The sequence below is a fragment of the Telopea speciosissima genome, chromosome 1 (genome assembly GCF_018873765.1).
Source record: "Telopea speciosissima isolate NSW1024214 ecotype Mountain lineage chromosome 1, Tspe_v1, whole genome shotgun sequence".
NCBI classification, from domain to species: Eukaryota; Viridiplantae; Streptophyta; class Magnoliopsida; order Proteales; family Proteaceae; genus Telopea; species Telopea speciosissima.
Genome location: NC_057916.1, coordinates 33,523,217 through 33,546,797, shown reverse-complemented (window position 1 = coordinate 33,546,797; position 23,581 = coordinate 33,523,217). Strand labels below are relative to the sequence as shown.

At 40.1% G+C, this 23,581-nt stretch overlaps 2 protein-coding genes across 2 annotated transcripts; one reads left to right on the top strand and one right to left on the bottom strand.

The window, feature by feature from the left end:
• Positions 1–14: 14 nt before the first annotated feature.
• On the bottom strand, positions 15–593 carry LOC122648658 (protein TRACHEARY ELEMENT DIFFERENTIATION-RELATED 7A-like). Its single transcript, XM_043841880.1, has one exon. The coding sequence runs from the start codon at positions 591–593 to the stop codon at positions 15–17; it is 579 nt and encodes a 192-aa protein (XP_043697815.1).
• Positions 594–15,122: 14,529 nt separating this feature from the next.
• Positions 15,123–23,545, top strand: LOC122643095 (guanine nucleotide-binding protein subunit gamma 2-like). The gene is made up of 4 exons (XM_043836732.1): positions 15,123–15,543; positions 22,977–23,029; positions 23,161–23,205; positions 23,310–23,545. The coding sequence occupies exons 1-4, from the start codon at positions 15,409–15,411 to the stop codon at positions 23,392–23,394; spliced, it is 318 nt and encodes a 105-aa protein (XP_043692667.1). The 5' UTR covers positions 15,123–15,408; the 3' UTR covers positions 23,395–23,545.
• Positions 23,546–23,581: the final 36 nt, after the last annotated feature.

Genomic DNA, 23,581 nt, shown 5'->3' with positions numbered 1-23,581 from the left:
AAGTTGTACAAGATTCAAGAGACGGTCTCTCTCCCTGCAACAGCGAAAGGGCCAGTGGGAGGAGGGGTGATATCGGGGGGCATGTTTGGCGGCGGAGGCATAATTTCAGGTGGCCTTGGTGGTACGACTTCCGGCGGTGGTGGTGGAACGGTATTCGGCGGCGGCGGAAATGGTATGTCTGGACCAGGCGGCGATGGGGTTGGTGGGCCAGGGAAATCCGGCCCACCTGGAGGTGCAAGTGGGGGCTTTTTCGGGACAGGATCCGGTACTATTTCCGGGCCCATTGGTTCCAGCTCCCAAGGTGTCGTATTAGGTCCCGGTACCTCCGGTGGAAATGATGGTGCGTATGCCGGCACTGATGGGATCTCCGGAGGGATATTAGTCGGTAGATCAGACTCTGATGGGTCATGTGCTGCTGCTACCTTCCCTTTCACAAAATGAAGATGATGCGGAGTAGAGTCCCAGGAATGTGGTGGTGGTGGGACTGAGAGATAAGAATGAGTGGGTAGTAAATGTTTTTTAACTGTAACTAATGGCACTGCATTAGTTGCAGAGTAGAGCGGGATGGCTCGCTTGGCTATGTTGGTGGGCATCGTCAACCCTAACATCGCTTCTTCTTCTTCTTCGTCTTCTTCAACTAGTATTTACTTTGAAGGAGTGACACCGCAACATTTGTTATGCGAAGGAAGGAAGAAAAGTATTAGAGAATAGATTGTGGATGCCACCTGTGGACACGTGTTTGAATATTTGGATACACGTGTCAACCATGCAAGGCCAATTCCATTCTGTTCGGTTGATCGGATACATGGTAGAGTTGACCAATGGAATGAAAATGTGTTGACTCACTAAAAGATCAGGACTCAATCAAGAGATACCTCTGGTCCTCCACCAGAGTACCAGGACACTGGTTGAAAGTTAGGCAGTGAGGTGTTCATGGGCCATTTCATGAATTAATGGGCCTGATTTGGGCCGTACTGGGCTGGGACCCAGATACTCGTACTCGAATGTTAAAAAAAAAATTTGATTCGGTTTTTGTATTTTATTTTTGAGAGATGGTTCTCCACGCATGCTGTGGGGGAGTAATCTACATGCCACATCAATGGTATTCTGAAAAAAGTATCATTCACATGAGACTCACATATTTAGAATAAACTAGAAAAAAATACACAAAATTCATGTGAGAAGGAAACTGAAATCTAAGTATTGTAGGGAAGTTTTTCCCTTTATTTGTTTTGGGAGAAAAGGTTTTTTTCACTCTTTTTTCTTCTTCATATGAGCAGGCCCTGTATTTTTTCCATACAGAAGAGTGATATGGTGATTTTAGACTGACATTAATCCTCTCATGTGTAGGAGTACCACATGCGCGTTTGCCCATGCACCCCTCTTCTGTACATTTTGATAGTCTTAGACTTTTTTTGTTTATTATTTTGTCACTTGGAAAATTCTGTTTACTCAAAAATTTGACATGTTAGCAAGGGGTCTTGGGATCCACTAATCACAAATTTTGTTCCATCTAATATATCACGTAACAGTTAAAATCAGCATCGGTATGGTGATTCTCCACTCCCTTATTGTTTATGACTCTTCTTTCGCCTAAGCCACACTCCTGTGTATGTTCAACTATAGTTGGTTAAACTTTACAAGGTCACAATTTAACTACACTCGCATGTTGAGTTGGGGTTTTTTTTTTTTTTTTTTTTTGGTCCTAAGTAAAATTTAGGACCAAGTTTCCTTTCACCCACCCATGATGAAGAAAGAATCCCCTCACCACAGGCATTTAAAACCTCTAATTGAATAGAAAGTGTATTTGTGATCATTCACGATAGGGTAGGGGGAGATGATGATAAAACAAAAATCCAATTACAATGTCAGATCGAATCATTTGAAGCATTCAATTCAAGTACACAATTCAATCAACCTGAAGAAATCGGGCACCAACACCAAATCCAAACCATAGCTTGCAATGTTATAGAGTTTTTTTCCAAACTCAAACTCAAACTCCCAAATAAGAAGGTGAAAATAATGTTAGAATTTTAGTTCTAATAAAATTCTATATGGACATAATTAAATCCCTAAACCAGGCTAATTAGGGTTTTGGTCTAATAAAGTGGGGTCATTAAGTTATATTAGAAGTCTAATGTGGACTGGCTTAGTGTGGGCCAGATAGATTCCTATTGGGACTGTGATGTGTCAGACCCTATAGGGATTACTATATAAGGAGAGCTAGGTCCCCCCTCTACCCAACACAACTTATTATTCTCAATTGCTATTGAGGAGTGCATTCTAGAAAGAGAGGGAGATATTCAATGTTCGTCGTCCCTGCGCATTCGGTATTCTCATCAGGCCAGTTACTTTGGGAATAGAGGGGAAGCGCCTAGATCTTTGTTCTTTATTTTCCGCTGCAATCATCATCACTATGGATGCGAAACAAGGTCAGTGGTTCTATCCCTATTTTCTATTATTTATTTGATTGTGTTCTTGAACGCCCTATGGAGATCCTGGCTTTTGGGATTTTGTCCCTATTTGGATCGATTTATTCCAACATGTGGTATCAGAGCCTCCATAGATCCGTTCTTGAACCTATATGGATTCAAAATAATAGAACATAATAAGGGAATCGAAAATTTTTCGATTCGAATCAAGGTTTTTAGGGTTTTTTCCAGTTTTCCAAAAACCCGTCACGGACACCGGCATTCTCGCGATTTTTTTAGCCAGGCGAAAACAGAATACGATCACATGGGGGCGTAGGAGCTCGCAAAATCGTAGTTTTCGGTGGGTGGATCACCGCCGGCGGCTGCCGAATGAGCTCTCACGCGCCGGCGGCAGCCGCGGGTGATCTTCACTCGCCGGCAGATGTTAAAAAAAAAAAAAAAAAAAAAGAATCTGGGTTTTGCTATCGTGCGCCTGATTCTATGTACAGGCGATGCTAACGTGCGCCGCTCGGGTCGGGTCAACCCGATTTCTGACCCGAAAACCCGACCCGTTGGCCCGCCTACTGACCCGATTTGGCCTGACCCGAACCCGGTTGGACCGGGTCTGAACCGGTTCGCTCGGACCGGGGGTTGAACCAAATTGATTTGGTTTGACTTTCGGACCGGTTTGACCAGTACAGTCAACCAGATTTTGACTTGAACTTTGACCGGGCTTTCTGGGGGCTACGAGACTCTATTTGGGGTCCCGTTTTTTGCGTTGGCTCTGTTTTTCTGTGCTCTACACAGTGGTGCCATCTGTTTTGATCAGATATGAATATTTTAAATATTTTTTGTATTCTTTTGATGCATGCCCTTTATATAATTTATAGGTTCGTTCTATTGGAAATCGAACCAATTTCTCAATTGCTGGAATACCTACCTTGATGAACAGTATTATTATTATTTTTGTGTTAATTTTAAGACATTTAAAGCCCCTTGTCATAAAGTATAAAATAACACAATTTGTTTAAGGATGTAAGTAATTTTGGAATATCCCAAGAGAGGGTTCCATGGGTTCGACAGGATGCAGCCGCCAAAGCGACCTTCCTTGTTGGATTTGTGAAACACCGGTCTCATACAGTTGTGGGGTGTCCTTCAACTCTAATGTGTGGTCATACACCCAAAGGTGGTGGTCATGTATTGGTACTTGAAGGGGTACATATACAGTATGCTTGTGAATAGGTTGACCCTAGAATTCTGCACACCCAAAGGTGGTGGATTTTGAAAGTTGAGCTGTATTCCCATGGCCACTGGTATGTAGGGATTTTTACAATTGCATATTGAGAATTCAGCCCAAAGGTGATTTCACAATGATGTGTGTAAAATTCTCATTAGCTTATAAAGTTTTCAAGCAACTTGCATCATTTTAATTATTATCTTGTTCATTGTTTAAATTTTCAGTCACCTTCTCACAATAATAACATGGTTACTATTGAGCTCCTCACCTGGTCAAACTTTAAGAAGTGGAAAGAGGACATTACGTTTGCTATGGAAATGGCGGATGTGCACACGTCCCTTGTTATGGACACACCAATGGAACTAACGCGATAGTACGAGGATGAAAAGTGCGTGCATGCTTGCATGGCAAAAGAGTAATCGACTCGAGATATCGTCCATAAAGAGGTCGATACCGAACACCTAAAAAGTGGTCCACTGAGAAATGTATCGCCAGGGAATTGCTAGATGCAATTTCCAAGAGATACAAAGTTTCATCGAATCTTGAGATTGGGACACTTCAAGGGTTATTTAATATGGAGTATGATGGTTCGGGGTGTTAGGGATTACATTATTAGGATGGTTGATTACCAAACTAAACTCAAGGCCTTAGACATTCCTCTTCCGGATGCCCTAATTGTCCATCAAGCCTTAAATACCCTACCTTCGAATTTGGCATCATAAAAACCAACTACATTTCCCAAGATGGAGTCCGGAGCATTAATGACCTAATTTCTAGGGTTGTGTCCGAGGAAGAGAAATTGAAGAAAGAGAAAAAGCCTCATCGCCTGTTTACTTTCAAAGCCCGTAAGAGTAAAAAGTCTAAAAACCATACTCATAAGTCTCGCAATAAACATCCGATCGGACTAACAATTTGGGACCCAATAAAGACTCTTTGAAGAAAGAGAGTGATCGTTGCTTCTTTTGCAAGAAGAAGGGTCACATGAAGAAGGACTACGACAAATACAAGGCTTGGTTACTCAAGCCCAAGCGCATCGTAATAATTCTTTGGCTTTTGTTTGTGAATCCAATCTATCGAAGCCCCATCTAGTTCTTGGTGGCTAGATAGCAAGTGCAACTAACCATGTTGCTTTTACCATACGAGGGTTCATAAACCGGAGGAGGCCAAACAAGGATGAATCAAGGTTGATCGTAGGAAATGATGGACATTCGACGTAGAGTTCGTGGGAGATGTCATTTTATTATTAGATTCTGGTTTTAAATTGACTTTAAAGAACACTTTTTATGTACCGTCCTTTAGGCGAATTTGATTCGGTTTCGATTTTGGACATTAGTGGTTTCTATTTTGAAATAAAGAATACTATGGTTAATTTATTTTTTAATTCAACTAAAGTTGGTTCCTGCTTTATGTCCAACGGATTGTGCTGATTGTGTTTGTCTCCCACCGATATCTACGTCTCCTGTAATGTTGAAAGTGTTGTTTCTAAAAGACCCTTACCTAAAGAACGGTCTTTCACATTGTGGCATAAGCGGCTAGGTCATATTTCTAAGGCAAGAGTGGAAAGGCTAATAAAGTCTGACATCCTGCCTACTCTCGAAAGTGATCTAGAAACTTGTGTAGACTTGTAAGGGAAAGATGACCAAAATAAAGAAGAAAACTGCATCCGTAGTTCCGACTGTTAGAGGTCATTCACACCGACATCGATGGTCCCTATTCATCACATTGTGTAAAAATTTTTATTTCATCACTTTTAAGACGACTATTCCCGATATGGATACCTGTACTTAATTAAAGAAAAGTCTAATCTCTTGACAAGTTCAAGATTTTTAGGATCAAGTTGAGAAACATGATTAGGAAAGTTATTAAAATTGTTAGATCGATCGTGGGGGTGAGTATTATGGCGGATACATGGCGATCTTTGGACAGAAGGGCTCGTTTGCCAAATACCTTGAGGACTCTGGAATAGTTAGTCGGTTTACTATGCCAGGAAGTCCTGAACAAAATGGGGTCGCCGAAAGGCGAACGTACCACTTATGGACATGGTGAGGAGTATGGTTAGTAGGACAAATTTACCTAAGTTCTTATGGGGTGAAGCCTTGAAAACGCTCTTTATATCCTTAATCGTGTACCTACTAAAGCCGCTCCTCTTACACCTTTTGAGTTATGGACCGGCCGTAAACCCAGTTTAAACCATCTTAGAGTTTGGGGTGCCTCGCAAAGTGAAGTTGTATAATCCAACTTTAAACAAGTTGGATCCCAAGACTACTCGTTGCTACTTTGTCGCCTACCGATCATTCAAGGGATATAAATTTTATAATCCTCGCGGAGGCACTAGGATTGTGGAGTCACGAGCATGAAGTTTCGGAATTTGATGTGGCGAAAAGAATGACTGTTCTCGATCGTTCAAGATAGTCACATGGTTGGTACATCGGTACCCATTCTTCTACCTATTCGATGATGTGGGGCATCTTGTGCCATTGGTTACACTCGTGGAGTTCGGAGCCGATATTGATACCGTCCCCGACATTCATGTAGCACCTGTTGAGATTCCTCTTATTCAGGATGCGGTTGAGGATCCTATCATTGATGCGCCCAGTGAGATTCCTCGATTCAGGTTGAGGCAGTAGTGACACCATTACGGAGATCCACCAGGAGAGAAGGTCACTATATCACCTATCTATGAGGTCTATCCGGGAGAACATGACTATGATATTGGTTGTGTGGTCGATCCAGTTACTTATTCAGCATTGTTTCTAGTCCTCGTCATTTGTGGATAGATGCGATGAGAGATGAAATGCAATCAATGAAACATAATGATGTTTGGGAGCTTGTTGATTTACCTAAAGGTTGTAAGCCCATTGGTTGCAAATGGGTGTATAAAACCAAAAGAGATTCCAAAGGAAAAGTTGAGAGGTTTAAAGCCAGGCTGGTAGCCAAGGGATTCACTCAGAGAGAGGGAGTAGACTACAATGGGACCTTTTCTCCAGTCTCCTCGAAGGATTCCTTCAGGGTGATCATGGCATTGGTAGCTCATTTTGATATGGAGCTGCATCAGATGGATGTTAAAACCGCCTTTCTCAATGGCAATCTTGATGAGGAAGTATATATGGTTCAGCCTGAGGGTTTTGCAGTGGATGATTCAGATCATCTTGTGTGTAGACTCAAGAAGTCTATCTACGGTCTCAAACAAGCTTCTAGGCAGTGGTATCCGAAATTTGGAGTGTTGTGACTTCGTTTGGTTTTATGGAAAACAAAGTGGATCGATGTATATATCACAAGGTCGGTGGGAGCAAATTCTTTTTCTCATTCTCGTATGTGGATGACATCCGCTTGCAAGCAAGTGACCTAGGGATGTTGCATAATACAAAGCAACTTTTATCTAGGGAATTTGACATGAAGGACCTTGGTGAGGCCTCTTTTGTTCCTGGGATTGAGATCCATAGGGATCGTTCTCGCCGTTTATTAAGTCTTTCTCAGAGGGCTTATGTTGATCGTGTTCTGGAGAGGTTCAGTATGCTGGATTGCAAACCTGGGAATGTTCCTATTCTCAAGGGTGACAAACTGAGTTTGGCACAGTGTCGAAAAATAAAGCTGAGAGGGATGAAATGAAGAAGGTGCCTTATGCTAGCGCACTTGGTAGTATCATGTATGCTCAGTCCATGCACTGCACCGGATATTGCTTTTGTGACGGGACTTCTTGGCGGTATCGTCGATCCTGGTCTTAGTCATCGGTTGCTGCTAAGAAAGTATTGAGGTACTTGAAGGGGATAAGAGATTATATGCTGACTTACAGACACGTTCCTGAACTCAAGCTAGTGGGGTATATAGACTCGACTTTGTTGGTCGTGAGGATGACAGAAAATCCACATCAGTTATGTTTTCTTGATGGCGGGAGGGGCATCATGGAAGAGTAAAAGCGGACATTGGTGACCACTTCGACTATGCAGCGAGTTTGTGGCATGCTATGGGGCTGCTACTCGAGGCTATTTGGCTCGAAATCTCATAAAGGAGTTGACTATTGTAGATTTTGTGGATAGACCCATCCAGATATCTTGTGATAATACTTCTCTTGTTGATTATAAACAACAATAAAGGACTTAGAGGGTCTAAACACATGGAGGTCAAGTATTTGACCATAAAGGAGAGAGTAAAGGAAGGTGACATTACAGTGGAGCATATTAGTACAGATGATATGGTTGCAAATCCCCTAACCAAAGGTCTTCGCCCTTGTGTTTTTGAGAGACATGTCATGGGCATGGGCTTAGTTGCATCATGGGATGTGGTTAGTTAGTGGGAGTTTGTTTTATTTTGCTTCATTTCAATTTAAAGTTTCTTTTCATCCGTATTTTTACCTTATGGTAAACTTTGATTTATATACATATCGGTGTCATTGCATGCGTTTCTTTTAAACACATGAGTGTTTTATTTATTGACATGATGTATATATTTCGATTTTAAAGTCTTAAGGAATGTATTAATCTTAAGCAAGGCTGGGGCATTAAGTTGTTAGCCTAAAGGTATGTCTTGTAACACATAAAGTATAACTCGAGTTATTTCTGATGAGACATACAGATTTGTTAGAATCACGAAGTTTATTTCTCTAGTGAGCCTGTGCCACTTAAAGAAGAGAAATTTTGGACTGATAAACGGATAATACATAAGGAATCACTGCGTGACTATTATCTCGTTGCCACACTACCACATTGTATCCATGTTAGTAGAGTTGAGGACTCTCGTGACCATGGAAGGCTCTGTGTCGCTTGATCATAGATGCAGTTACCGCCATGATTTGGTGTCTAAAACTCTATGGGATAGGATTGACTTTCTAATATGACCTCTAGACCAATTTATTTTAAAAATTATGCACATAAAGTTTTCTTAAAGAGTTGTTAGCCTGTGATTTGTTTTGGTCAAAACTGTTTTTAAATCCTTTTAAAAATAAGGAATTTAATGTAAGTCCAAGTGGGAGAATGTTAGAATTTTAGTTCTAATAAAATTCTATATGGACATAATTAAATCCCTAAACCAGGCTAATTAGGGTTTTGGTCTAATAAAGTGGGGTCATTAAGTTATATTAGAAGTCTAATGTGGACTGGCTTAGTGTGGGCCAGATAGATTCCTATTGGGACTGTGATGAGTCAGACCCTATAGGGATTACTATATAAGGAGAGCTAGGTCCCCCCTCTACCCAACACAACTTATTATTCTCAATTGCTATTGAGGAGTGCATTCTAGAAAGAGAGGGAGATATTCAGTGTTCGTCGTCCCTGCGCATTCGGTATTCTCATCAGGCCAGTTACTTTGGGAATAGAGGGGAAGCGCCTAGATCTTTGTTCTTTATTTTCCGCTGCAATCATCATCACTATGGATGCGAAACAAGGTCAGTGGTTCTATCCCTATTTTCTATTATTTATTTGATTGTGTTCTTGAACGCCCTATGGAGATCCTGGCTTTTGGGATTTTGTCCCTATTCGGATCGATTTATTCCAACAAATAATACATGATAGGTGACATGAGTTATGTACTTATGTGTCCAAAAGATATGTTCAAACTTCAAAACATGGCTATTTGGCATTGGATCCCTCACAAAATAGGAGACCCTATACAAATTGTCAAGATTTTATAGTCGTTAACCAGGAGAAGACACAATGACCCCTCTACAATTAATGTAATGGATGGGAACATGAAATTTAAGGGAAAATAAAACTTGGAATGTCTTGGATTCTCAAATGAGTGAGCAAAAAACGGATTAAGCTCTTTTGTTAGGCTTTTATGCTTTCATTCACACTGGATATGGGATTATGGGGTCTCTCACCCAAAGTGTTGACAGGCATTAAAAGCTATAAAGCTGCTTTCTTAATTGTATAATATCCACTGGTTACCATCTTAATTATGGCTTATGATGATAGGTGGAATATTCAACTCAAGCTTTTCAAGTTGGTCTTTTGTGGACTCTCACTTTATTCCACTCATGTCTTTCAACTTGATTTTTTGTTTTGATAATTAAAAATTTTATTGACGAAGAAAAAACGTTTCAATAGAATCAGCAAATAACAACGATGAAATAGATTGGAGAGGGGTAGAAAACTGAAGAAGAGGTGGAAGAGAGGAAGCAGTCTGCGAGGCCAGGAAGTTAGCTACCGCATTGTCTTCCCTAAGAACATGAGAGAACCTAATGTCATGAAAATAGTGGAACAACTTAAAACAGTCATTTAAAATAGAAGTAATTCTCCATGGAGTCGCCTCCGAAGCTCCGTTTAAAAATTGCACCAGCAATATAATACAAAGACAGGGACAGTGTTATATCTTATGAAATATTATCCCATTTTCATTAAAAAAAAAAGAAGCAAATAGGTTAAGGAGTGGAAAAGAAATAACTTTTTCAACATTTTACTATTTCGATCATCTACCTCAAATATGTGAGATCCAATCCTTTTAACTTTCTCATCCCACACACCCTACTAAACAAATGGGAGTCAGTGAAAATGTAAAAAATATCCTACAATAAGAGTTGATTGGCATTTTATCTATCGTAATATGATTAACACAATATGAACAAGAATGTGGTAGGTAAGGGCTTATAGATTTGTTGAGTTTTTGTGTTTCTGTCTTGTTTGGTCTTTGGTCATGGGTGTAATGGCTTGTAGGTGATGTTACCAAAAAAATAATGGCTTGTAGATATGTGTTTCTTTAATTTATTCTCATGCTAATTGATGAGTTGTTATCTAAGCAACTAGATTTTAATTTAATGAATACACTGTCTCTTACTCGTTTCTTATAATAAAGGGGAGGGGGCCGGGATAGAATTTAGCTCGTCTCTAGGGAGCCCAGCACGCCCAGGGTGCTACCAATCGTTGGGTTGTGCCGCAAACATTCCTAGGCGTGCACCGAGATGTGTGCTACACAAATCGACCGCTGGATGCCCCCTGGAAACACCCTAGGTGTTGGGCTCCTTGGAGACGATCCTGATCCACCGGGGTATGGATAGAATCAGGTAGCAACTAGCATCTAAACCTGTTTTGAATTGCAAAAATAACCTTTTGGGTACTGACATGTGGTTTGTGTGTTTACCAATATCAAAAAAAAAAAACAAAAATAGAGAATATGTCAAACTCTATATTTTTATGTTTTTTTTTTTTTTGATAAAAAGATAGATTAACGCTGGAACAATGTTCCAGAAGAGTCAGAATACAACTGAAGATGGATACAGGGTGGGGGTGGGGAAAGATGCCAAACAAGATGAGACTGCAGCGAAGCTCCCGACGAAGCTAAGCGATCCGCCACGGAGTTTGCCTTTCTAAGGGTTTGAACAAACAAGACCTGTTGGAAATGTGAAGCTAAAGCACGACAATCAGACACTATATTGGAGATGCGCTAGGGAATAGCGCTAGCTGAGTCATTGAGGATAGTGACGACGAGTAGATTGTCACTTTCCAACAAAAGATGAGAGACGCCTAATGTAAGAGATTGTTGGAGAGCTTGACGAACTGCTAAGGCCTCCGCTACTAAAGCATAATTCCAACCGACGCCGATAGAGAGGCCGCAAAGGAAGGAAGCGGTGGAGGAACGACACACACCACCAATACCCGCAAGACCTGGGTTTCCTAGCTAAACTGGCACCATCCACATTGAATTTGACAAAGGGATCAATGGGTGGTATCCAACAAACCAACCGAGGAGACGGGCGATGGGTAACGGTAGATGGATTAACAAAATCTCTTGCTGCAGCGATAGCCCGCAAAATGATGGATTGCTGAGTGAAAGGAGAGTTTCTGAAGATTAAGTCCCAGTACGCATTCCAGATATTCCAAAAAATACTACAAAAAAGAGAAACCTTGAACCTGGCTTCATGGGTCGGAGGTGTCAAAGCTTGCACTGCTGAACGAATGTCAGATTGATTATCCTGATTAGATAAGAAGTGAGATAAACCCACTTGATGCCAAATGCCATTAACCCGATCACACAATAAGAAGAGATGAGATGGTGACTGAGGGTGATGTTGACAGAGATAACAATAAGGATTCTGGTTGAATCCTCTAAGGTTTAGAAGATCAGGCAATGGAAGCTTGTTATGTAAGGTCTTCCAAAGGAGTGATTGAATCTTGGGGGCAGTAGGAAGATGCCAGACTTGTAACCACACCTTATTAGGTTGAGTCAACACCGACCAAATAGCCAGTTTATAAGCTGAGGCAACAGCGAACTTCCCCGAGGATGTGCCGATCCACACAATGCGATCTTCAGTGGGAACGATAGAAAGGGGGATAGAGAGAATGCGAGAGGCAACATCAGGGGGCCACCAATGAAAAACTCTGTCTAGATGCCAAGAGTTGGAGTACTAATCTATAAACCAAGCAACAATCGTAGGCGCCTGCAATGAGAGAGGAAAAGGAGCCGCCGACGGAGGAAAGTCAGGGATCCAATAATCTGACCACGGATTGATGCTGCAACCATTGCCCACTTGATAGAAGATCCCCAAACGAAGCAAATCCCTGGATGAACAGACTGATTTCCACCCCCAGGAAGCCGTGGTGGGGCAGTTGGCTCGAAGGAAGGAGGTTGAGTGGAAATACTTAGCTTTCATTAAGCGGGCCCATAATGACGTGGGTTGAAACAAAAGTTCCCACCCCTTCTTAACGAGGAGAGCAGAATTCATGGGGTCAGAATGCTTAATGTTCAAACCGCCACAACGACGCGGTTGACAAATAGTACTCCAAGCTATTGTGGGAACAAAAGAAGAGTTTCCATTAGACCAATAAAACTACCGGCTCACGGAGTCTAATGATTTATGAATCGAGGCAGGAAGCTTAAAGCAAGACATCATATAAAGTGGCATCGCCGAAAGAGAGGACTGAATTAAGACAGTCTTGCCAGCCGGACTCAGATACTGAGACTTCCAGTGTTGAAGCTTACTGGTCACTTTACTCAATAAATTAGCACAATGATGTTTGGACAGCCTCCCACTAATGAATGGAACACCAAGATACTTATCAAGGTCCGCAGTGGGGATAATCTGAAAGAAAGCGCGCAACTGCCTCTTAAGTTGTGAGGAGACATTTGGACTGAATTGAGCAGTGGACTTATGAAGATTGAGAATTTGGCCCGATGCGCGACAATAAGAATCAAGGATGTCTTGTATAGCTCGAGCTTCTGACATGGAAGCCTCCCCAATGAAGATAAGATCATCGGCGAATGCCATATGAGATAATCTATCCCCTCCTCTATGAAGTTGAAGACCCTTGATGCGGCCCTGTTGATTGGCGAGACATAAATGAGTGGAGAGAACTTCAGCACAGAGCACAAACAAGTAGGAAGATAGCGGGTCCCCCTATCGCAGACCTCAAGTGGGTTTGAAGTAAGGAAGGGGGGAGCCGTTCAACAAGATGCCAAGTTGGGTGGTTTCCACACAGAACATAACCTTGTTGACCCAGGTGGAATCAAAGCCATAATTAAGCAATGCACGGCGAAGAAATGGCCACTCGAGACAATCATAGGCTTTGCTCATGTCAACCTTTAACGAGAAGGATCCTTTACGGCCCCGTCTGTTTTTTTTAATCTTGTGAAGCAACTCGTGGCAGATAAGAACATTATCTTGAATATGACGCCCCTTGATAAAGCCATTTTAACTAAAAGAAATAATTTTATGGAGAATAGGATGGAGCTGCCGAACAAGAATTCGTGTAATTACCTTATAGATAAAATTACACAAGCCGATAGACCGGAATTCAGACACTGAGGAAGGATGATCCACATTGGGTATAAGAGTTAGAAAGGTATGGTTCATGGACAGATTGAAAGTTCCAGTATTAAAGAACTTGAGAATAGAAGTGGAAACCTCGGGCCCAATAATATGCCAAGAATTTTGGAAAAACATACCCGAGTAGCCATCAGGTCCCGGTGCCTTGTGAGAAGGCATATGCCGAATAGTATTATAAATTTCCGCTTCTGTTACTGGGGCCATCAGACCGCAATTATCAGCAGGGGTGATTCTACCACGGATGGGAGCAAAGTAATCATCATTTTTTTTATGTAGATTATTTTCCTTCTATGTTTAATACTGTTCCATTGCACCTCATTGATGTGTTTCTTTCTATCGTGGCTTGCTATGAGAACCCTCTTCCCTATCAATTAAATATTTACAAGATTTAAAGAAAAAAAAAAAAAAAGACGAACTCAATATAGTTACATGGAATGGTTATAGAGATCAGTGCCTTTTGTGGATCCAGTGCCTAGCGCATTGGTTGCAGCTTCTGCTTGAAGAGCAGGTGCCAGGAGAGGTCAATGGATCGACTCCTGTCACATGTGTGTGGGTGTGTATATATTGTCCCTCTCCTTATCATTCCCCCTTCCCCTTTAGTGTGCGTGAGTAAAGTCCCATTGGGTAGTCTCTTACGTAGGTTATCAAAAAACAAAAAAAAAAAAAGAGATCATTGCCTTTCCTACAAATATGGGTTAACTAAATGATTTTTGAAAATTTGCACTCAAGAGAATGGTTGAAGTTGTGTCTCACAGCAAACCGCATTCAAATTATTTTCTTAAATGATGATGATGATGAAGACGGCGATAATGATGGGTACAAAAGTCATTTGACTAAAGCAATGGTTGATTTTTGATAGGGTGCCGTGTGGAAAGAGTGTCACTTTAGAATTCGAGTTGAAAACAAAAATCAAAATAGGCAAATTGATTTTGGTTTTGAAAAGTATAAATTTTGTTCGATTTTAGATTTTAGTGAAAAATCGTTTATTTGAATTGAATTAGATCGAATACAACACAACCATATAGACATAACTAAACAAAGTATAACCCATATAAATCAAACCTAAACCATACTAAACCCTTACAATCGTATGCTTTTTGATTGAGTTTCTTTGTTGAATTGTGTAAAATAGAATGAGATATACCACTTATGTAAAATTCAAATGAAAACGAATAAAACTGAATGATTTTCATTCATGAGGTTACAAAAATTATTCTGTTTCAATTTATACATATTGTAACATGTGCCGAAACGAAACTGAACCGAACCAATTGACACGCCCAAATGCCCCTCATAGATCATATAAAATTATTATAAAAAAAAAAATCATACAAAATTATGAGGTAGTTAATTAAAAAAAAACCCCATTACTAGTAGTACTTAACTCTCAAACTTTGTTATTAAAATAAAAAAAAAACCCCGAAAAGGACAGCATCCAATGGCAATTCGTTTAAATGGCAGAAGAAAGAAACCTTATAAGAGAAACCGTAAGAGATGGCTGACGACACACACATGACACATGCACTAACAAAAATATCAGTTTTAAGTTTTAACTGTAATATGAGAGAGAGAGAGAGAGAGAGAGAGAGAGAGATTTTAGAAAAGAAAAACAGCTTTCAGAGATATTAAAACAAAAGAGAAGCTTTAAAGAAGGGTTGAAAAAGGGTCTAGAAAGGATACCAACATGGAAACGAATTGAAGAAGTGTCCCTCTCTCTCTCTCTTTCTCAGTTTCTCCGTGGCGTCTGATTGATTGATCTGCTCCATCCCATCTCAGTTGATTCTGATCGGTCTCTGCTCAGTGCTCACAAGACTTTCTGCGTTCAATGGTTGTTTGGAAAATCATGATAGTCTGGTCTCGATGAATGACCGTCTTCAAGCATTTATCTTTGCTTTCCCTTAATGGCTTCCTTGTACTAGAGATCTGCGTCTGTGATTCTCTAGGTCTTTAAGAGGGAAGCAGGGGTGGGGGCAAGGAGTGCGGCGGCTCTTTAATTGCATGCGGAGATGCAGGCGGTGGAGCTCGAAGCCGCGTCTTCTGTGGATCTCCAGGTTCCTACGGTGGCAACAGCTGATATGAGGGGCAAACATCGGATTCTCGCCGAATTGAAACGTCTTGAACAGGAAACTAGATTCTTGGAGGTTAGTTTCAGCTTCGTATTTTCTCCTCCTCTTCTATCCTGCTTCTTTCTTTTGAGTAGTTCTTGATTACTAGATTATGGAAGTCTGAATGAATGCCCTAGCGGCTGATAAAGTTCCAATCTTTTTTGAGTTTTCTTGATTCCATCTACATCTGTTTGGTTAATGGAGCGGTTGTATGTTCCTTGTATGATGCACTTCACATGTTCTGTAATGTGAAATAGTACACGGCTTACAGTTCTGACTTACTCGACGCTGTAAATTCTTACAGTCGTAGTTGATTTGGTGAGTCGATCGAACTGTCCACTGAATTTTAGGTAGCTTAGAATAATTTTCATGCAGCTTAATTCCCTACCAAAATAACAGTAATTGGGACTTGGGGGAGTGTTAACTCAAGTTCGGAGTGTTTTTTCTTTTTTTTTCCTGAGAAAAGATGATATGGACGAGCCTGTCCATTCAGTTTGTATCACATAGCAGGCCTGAGGGGGGGGGGGGTGGGGGTTAGAAATTTTGTAAAGAGGTAAATCTAAAGATGCCCTGGCTCATATGTGAAGTTTCATCTCTGTTAGAATTCACCCAAGTAGCAAATAAAGCTTTTAAAAAATGATTACCAAGAAAACGCATTACAATTTCTTAGCCACAGTACAAGACAATCCAGGTCATTTTCTAAATATCCAATAATCAGAATTGCCACATCAATATACATAACACCACTAGATAGGTCATCCTTTGATACTCTATGGATGGGACATCCATAAAACCTGTTACCGTTTTTGTTTATCATGATCTTCAGTTCAGTTAAAAGCAATATGCAGATGCTTTAGCTGATGTATGCAGTCGCTTGTAAGAGGAAACAAATCCGTTGTTGCTGAAGATGCAAAGAAATCAGATTTTGACTGAATCAAAACCAGAGTCCAAGATAGTAAGGAGATTAATATCTATTGTAATATAGTTGTAACAGCTAGACTCTTGTTAAGTGTTCCCTCTCCTTGATTCTCTCCCAATCTTCTTCTTTAAAAGAGAGAATCGGTGACAAAGAATCATAGTGGAAAAGCCTCTTATGTGGACGTTGGTTGATTCTAACCGAACCACGTTAAACCTGCTGTCTCTTTCTCTCTCATGTTTTCTCTGTTCTATCATGGTATTAGAGCACCAAGTTACGCTAGGATCTATCGCTACTTTTACTTAGTCTCCTTCTCCCACCTATAACCCTATTTCCCCCTCCCTGAATCATGTCATCTTCATCAAACTTACTGATTCTAATTATCTGTTATGGCGGTCTCAGTTTATACCTATTCTCAAGGGCTACAAATTCTATGGCATCGTTACTGGCACTGGTTCCATTGCTAATGAGCAATGGTTCAGGTTTGCCTATCCATCATACTGGTAGATCTTATATTTCTAGTTCATTAAATAAACGACTACTTCAAAATGTTCTGCTACATTGACACAACCTGACATTACCTATGCAGTCAACAAAGTTTGTCTGTTTATGCATTGCCCCATCATTGATCACTGGACAGCAGTCAAGCAGATCCTCTGTTATTTAAAGTCCACTGTCACTCATTGCTTACTCTTTCAGAAACCATCTTCGATGCGACTTTCGGCTTTTTCCAATGTTGATTGGGCAGGCTGCTCGGATGATTGGAAGTCCACTGGTGGATATGCCATCTTTCATGGCAACAGCCTTATTTCTTGAAGCTCCCACAAACAGGCTACAATTTCCCGCTCTTCTAGTTCCGAGTCTGAATATCGGGCTATCGGGAATGCAGCTGCCGAACTAACATGGCTTCAATCTCTTATCAAGGAACTCGGTATTTTCTTGCATCATGCGCCCATTTTATGGTGTGACAATGTTAGTGCCACCTACCTCACAGCAAATGTAGTATTCCATACTTGTACTAAACGTGCTGAAATTGACGTCCACTTTGTACGAGTCAAGGTAGCCATAAGGAGACCTTGCTGTTTGATACATTTCTACCAGAGATCAGATAGCAGATGTTCTTACAAAGGCGCTATCTCAGCCATGTTTCTCATATCTTACTAGCAAGCTTAAGGTGCTGCCAGCCCCCTTGATATTGACGAGGCGTATAAGAGGAAACGAATCCGTTGTTGCTGAAGATGCAAAGAAATCGGATTTGACTGAATCCAAATCAGAGTCAGCTAGGCTCTCTCTCTCCTTTCCTTGCATGTACATCCTCTCCTGATTCTCTGCCAATCTTCTTCTTTAAAGGAGAGAATTGGTGGCAAAGAATTACAGTGGAAAAGCCTCTTCTGTGGACGTAGGTTGATTCTAACCGAACCACGTTAAACCTGCTGTCTCTTTCTCTCTCGTGTTTTATCTGTTCTATCAACGCTATTCAGAGGTTCACTGGGATTTCTTAGTTTGCAAGGTTGCCTTGCTCTTATTACCACAATGGTTGATAGGGGGGATGTAGATTACTTGATAGGGCTTGTCATATCAGAACACCTGGCTAGCCTTGTCATCAGTTTCTCAGTTTGAACTCTCGCAATGCCCAGGGGAAAAGGTGGCTTCTTCAGTAGCTGGCTTTGGGAAGTGGGAGGGTTCTTGCTGGATTCCATGTTCATTTCCTCATTTCCTACTGGGATGCTGGGAGGGCTGTGTTGTGCTTAGCTGTCTATCAATCTGCTCTTTCCTTTTCTGGTAAACTTTATCTTTTTTGATGTTTCCGCTCGGTAAGGCCTGGGTTTTTCTCTTTGAGCTGGTAAGTCCACCTTTAGAATAGGTGTGGGCGGGTTTTGAGCTAAGGCCTGGGTTTTTCTCTTTGAGCTGCTAAGTCCACCTTCAGAAATAAGTGTGGGCGGGTTTGCTTTGCCCACATGGAGTAGCTGGACGTTTTTCTTGACCTCATTTCATTGGGTAGAAATTTGGTCTGGAAATCAGAGTATTAAATGTCAGCTTTCCTCCTACTGCTTTTTGTTAGTTTATGAATAAATGGTTCGTCATTCTTCCATATGGGGAGCTAGAAGTTATAAATGGCCATTAGGCATTATTTGAGCAGGGATTTCTGGAACATGTGAAAATTAACCTATCCCTCCAGAATCAATAGTTATCATTTGGGAGATCATCAACTGATCATCATCAAGGTTAGTGTATTGGCCAATCAATATTTTTAGCTCCAGTGTTCAATAGATTTTGTTAGCATTGGACTACTTGGTATAGCTACTGATGGTTTGATGCGGAAATACTGGTTCATAGAGCATTATTTGCATCCCATTGTGTTCATGTGGTTTCTGTAAGCATTTTACTTTTTCTTTGGATAATAGCAGTTTGGGGAGAAAATATACAATAGGAAAGCCATCATTTTGTACGGAATTGTGTGAACGTTGGATTTTGGAAGTACGATTTATGCATTGATTCTTATTGAGTTGATAATGTGAAGTTGGCTGCAGTATGGCCAGGTTTCAAATGTTTCAGGTTTTTATTTTTCTCAAGTAAATAATTTTCCAATAATATGCTAATTTACAAGAACGTGTGTTTTTATGTTATATGTGGCAAAGAAGGAACATATTGATATTTTAATTAATCGGTCATGTCATAACTGGACTAAAATTGAGCAGAATTATTTCACTTTTTTTTTGGAGCAAGTGAGGAAGTGCGGTTGGAGGATTAGAAGAAGCGTGAAGGTGGGATTTGATCCAAGACCTTGCCATAACTATCCAAGGTCCTTACTGCTAGGGCAAGCAAGCACTTTCCACGATGAATCTTAAAGTAATCTTAGATTGATCCAATATAAGAACTGACCAAATTATATTGATTTCTTGATATTATATGTATGAATCTTAAAGTAATCTTAGATTGATCCAGTAAGAACTGACCAAATTATATTGATTTCTTGATATTATGTGTAATGTTAGCCCATGATTTTGGTGGTATCTAACAAAAGATATTGGGGTAATGGCAGCTAATGTTCTTAGTTGGTTTCCAAATCATGTTGATGAATTTTATACAATTTCTTAGAATAAGTTGTGGGAAGTGGTTCACTATACGGGGTCTTGGGACATTAAGCATTATGGTTATGATGATGATTTCTAAACATTTGGTAACGCGAGGTCTCAGAATCACTTCTGCCAAGGTAAATAAGCAGAATTTTGGCCCTTGGCATAGTCTCCCTGTTTTTTTTTTAATTGATTGAACTAAAACACAGGCAAAGAAAATAGACTAATTTTATTTTTCTGAGCATCCTGAACTTTGTCATTTTCAGTCATGACCTTTTAACGCTCGACTCAAGGAGTATTACACTATTACATCTGTTTTTTTTCCGGGGGTGGGGAGAGTTTGGAGGTCAAAGTGAGTTGAAACAGTAGAGGGGTAGCTATGTGGATGTGGTTCATGTTTATTACAGTGTTGCTAGGGGCAATGAGCCCAAACTAAAATTGCACTGTAATAGTGTGATAGACCTTCCAATAACCCTGTAAAAAGTTGTCTAGGTAGGGTGGATTTTCTCTATACCTGATAATCAAGGACCAATCGACACAATCTTTGGGTTTTCATGACTTTTTGCTTCTAGTCCATGAACTTATCAAGAGTAAGTGAGAGTTGTTTGATGTCTTCTCTTAATGTCTATGAACTTTAAAATTAAGGTGCATGTGCCCACTGTGATCCTTGCTTCAAAGAGATTGACTTGATCATTAGTGTTAGAGTTCTGGAAAAGGAGGTTATGATAAGAAGGTGGTTGGGTAGGAACAATGGTACACCTGAACAACAGTTGAGTTGAGTGATGTAATCATACTAAGAAACTGTGTTCTGAAAATTACAAAGATACTACTCACTGCATGGTGGTTTTGCACACTTATTGTAGAGGGGGGGAACTTCCACCCCCCCCCCCCCATTTTACTGGTAGTCTAGGGGATACCATTTGCCTCATTTCAGTAACCTAATGGGGCAGAGAGAATGAAAATAATGTATAGGATTGATTAGGATTTGTATCTCACGATGACATTTCAATTACTTATGTCTTCCATATCTTTTATGTGAGCTTGAATTGTCGATGAATGTTATAAATAATTTTTCTTTCTGTTTATTAGCTTGTTATTTAGAAGTCTTAGAAGGTCTCCTCCCACAAAAAGCCTCATGCACGAGGTACCTGTGATTCTATTGGAGGTCCATGCTCTCTTGTCTTTCTGGTTTAAACATGAAAGCTGTCTTGTATTGTGTCACATTACTTACCTATACTTTTAACAACTTTTCTCTGAATTCTTCTGGCATCTTATCAAACATTTTATGAGTATGTTGCAGTCATTGCCTCAACCAATTAGAAAACATCTATACCTATACTCTAGATGTGTTAATTGAGAGTGCTTTTGCAGAGAAGCTAAAATTGTAGGGATGGGTATGGCTAGGTTTTGAAATGAAGTTGAGTTGTACCAAAGATATTCCAAGCCTTAGAAGCTTGAGAAAAGGGTGAAAAACCTGCGGATTATCTTAAGGATAAGACTAGACATTCTCTCTCTCTCTCTCTCTCTCTCTCTCTCTCTCCTGCTGTTCTCTTGTCCATGTGATGCATTTAGTTTTGGGCTCTACTCATCTCTCTATAGATACTGTGGTTACTGCTGTGGTATGATATCTCCATCAGCAAGTCTCAAATTATTCATGCCATTGATCCTAGTAATAGGTGGGAGCTTTTAGATGCTAAATCACTGCTTCAGTTATTTTGTTTTCTTAGACTGGGGGGGGGGGGGGGATTAGCTCTGGTTTTAAAATATGGGGGAAGGGGAAAGGAAAGCTGAGCATTTTCTTTGCTTGAGTAACTGTTTCTTCCCTAAATTCCCTTCATTTCGTTTATTTATCAAGAAGTTTCTTTTAGTTTATTTCCTAAATTAGTGTTCAAATGTGAACCAAAGAGAATGTTCTTCCACAACACATGCCTCAAAATATTTAGATTAATTTATAGGTATTGGTATTAATTCAATGCTGATACATCTGGATCACCGTAGTAATCTTAGGGGTGCAACATTGAATCACAATTAGATCATCCATTTGAATGTCTGTCCCTTCTAGGTGTCATCAAGCTGCACAGGGACTAAAAAACAGGTAACTGGTACAATCATGATCGCAGGAAAACTTCAGGGCATCTAAAACGGAGAGGATTGGGAGGGATGAGAATATTCTATTTGTTTCCCTTCCTCTCCTCTTCTATAAAGAAGCTGTATTTCAGTCCTAACCTAATAGCATCTACATTAGGGTTTTGGGTTTTCTTGTTTTACAAATATGCTAAGAGCTCTAAATCTCAAGTTAGTATTCTAAAAGATTTGTGACGATATAATAGAAAGTGAGGTAAGATTTGGTATCCCAAACTAAAGTATGTCTCAAAGACTGAAATGAATGATGGAGGAAGACTGATATATTGGAAAAAGATCCATCACATTTAAATAGAAAGTAATGCAAGGTTAGGGTACCCCAAACTAAAATATGTCTCAGAGTGGAAGGGATAATGGAGAAAGATTGATGTAGCAATGGGTTAAGAGAACTATGACTCGGGATTGGTGCTGTTTAGGTTTAAGGTTTTTGCTGAAACACAAATTTCTGGAATAACTGGAGGTTGGCTTGCATTTATGGCTGGGTTTGTGGGGCTGGTGGTCAGGGGCTAAAGATTTGTTGGTTGATGCTGAAATAAGGCTGAAAAATTAAAGCTGATCATGGGGCTTGTAGTGGTTACTGGAAACAGGAAAAAAAAGATGTAGACTTGATGCCAACTAGTAAACTACCATAATAGAAAGAAAAACCTGAAAACATAGAAAACCTGGCTATAACCATACTTTCTGATTAATTACAAAACTGCCACTTTAACTGAAACCTATAATGAATCCTGGTTTACTGGTCCAAATTAAGACGTGTGTGTGTGTGTGTGTGTGCGCGTGCGTGTGTGCACCTCTCATAGATCTCTTTGTATTCCGGCATCCCTGCATGAAGCAATACATATTGATCTATTCTCTTTTAGCCTGAACTTTTCGGTCTTTATCTCAGTAAGGAACCTGATGTGAATGTATTGAGTTGATTTTCTATAGAAGGTTACTTGGCAATCTCGATTAGACCATGAAGTTGCAAATTTTGAACATAAAATCATGGGAGAGATCATTGATGCTTCTGTCAATTTATTAGAGGAACCAAGTTTGTTTAGGTATCAAAAAACCTAGATTAGAAGCACCAGATGAGTGGCTGGATAGATCTCCATTGCTTTTCTATTGACCATGTGTCTCCACACAATTAGAAGCCTAGTAATTTATAAATCTATTGTCAATCAAAAGAAGGCAAGAGCAGTGCTTATAGCCTACCTATGTGTGCAGCTTAACCCACAAACTTGTTTTGAAGTGCTGCATTTACCAGCTGATGCATTAGCTCTCTCCTTTTTCTTTTTTTTTAAATCTTTTAATCAGATTAAAAAACTGACTTGTTTTATATAATGCTTGTGCAGAAAGAGCTGGAAGAGCTTGAGAAAACTGAAAAAGTGTCAGCCGCATGCCAAGAGTACGTATGAGAAAATCCTATACTGCTAGTAGTCTGCTAGATCTTGATTTTATTTGCTACTTGAATTTGAGGTTAATATTTATTATATTACATCTATTTATAGGGACTGAATTTTATTTGGTGTGCACCAGATTGCTGCTTAATGTAGGAAGCAGACCTGATCCACTACTGCCAGAGTAAATAACACTACCCTTCGCCACTTAAAATAACATAAGCTATTTAGTTCTTACCCTACAATGCATGCAAGCTGAACCTTCTTTATTTATTCTGGTTTCAATAGAACTACTGGCCCCACAAACCCAACCTGGGATCAATGGTTTGAAGGCCCACAAGAGTCGCAGGGTTGCGGATGCTGGATACTTTGAACACTACTAGATTGGTTTCGAAATTTGTAGTTATTTTTTTACGGTTTTGAGGAAAGAGGGTATGTATCCTTTGCATTACTTATTCTGTAACAAATATTGGATAAAACATCCATTGAGGAAGAAATGAAAATTTTTTTTTTCTTTCTTTGAAGCCAATCCAAATTGAACACATTCTATCAATCTGCTT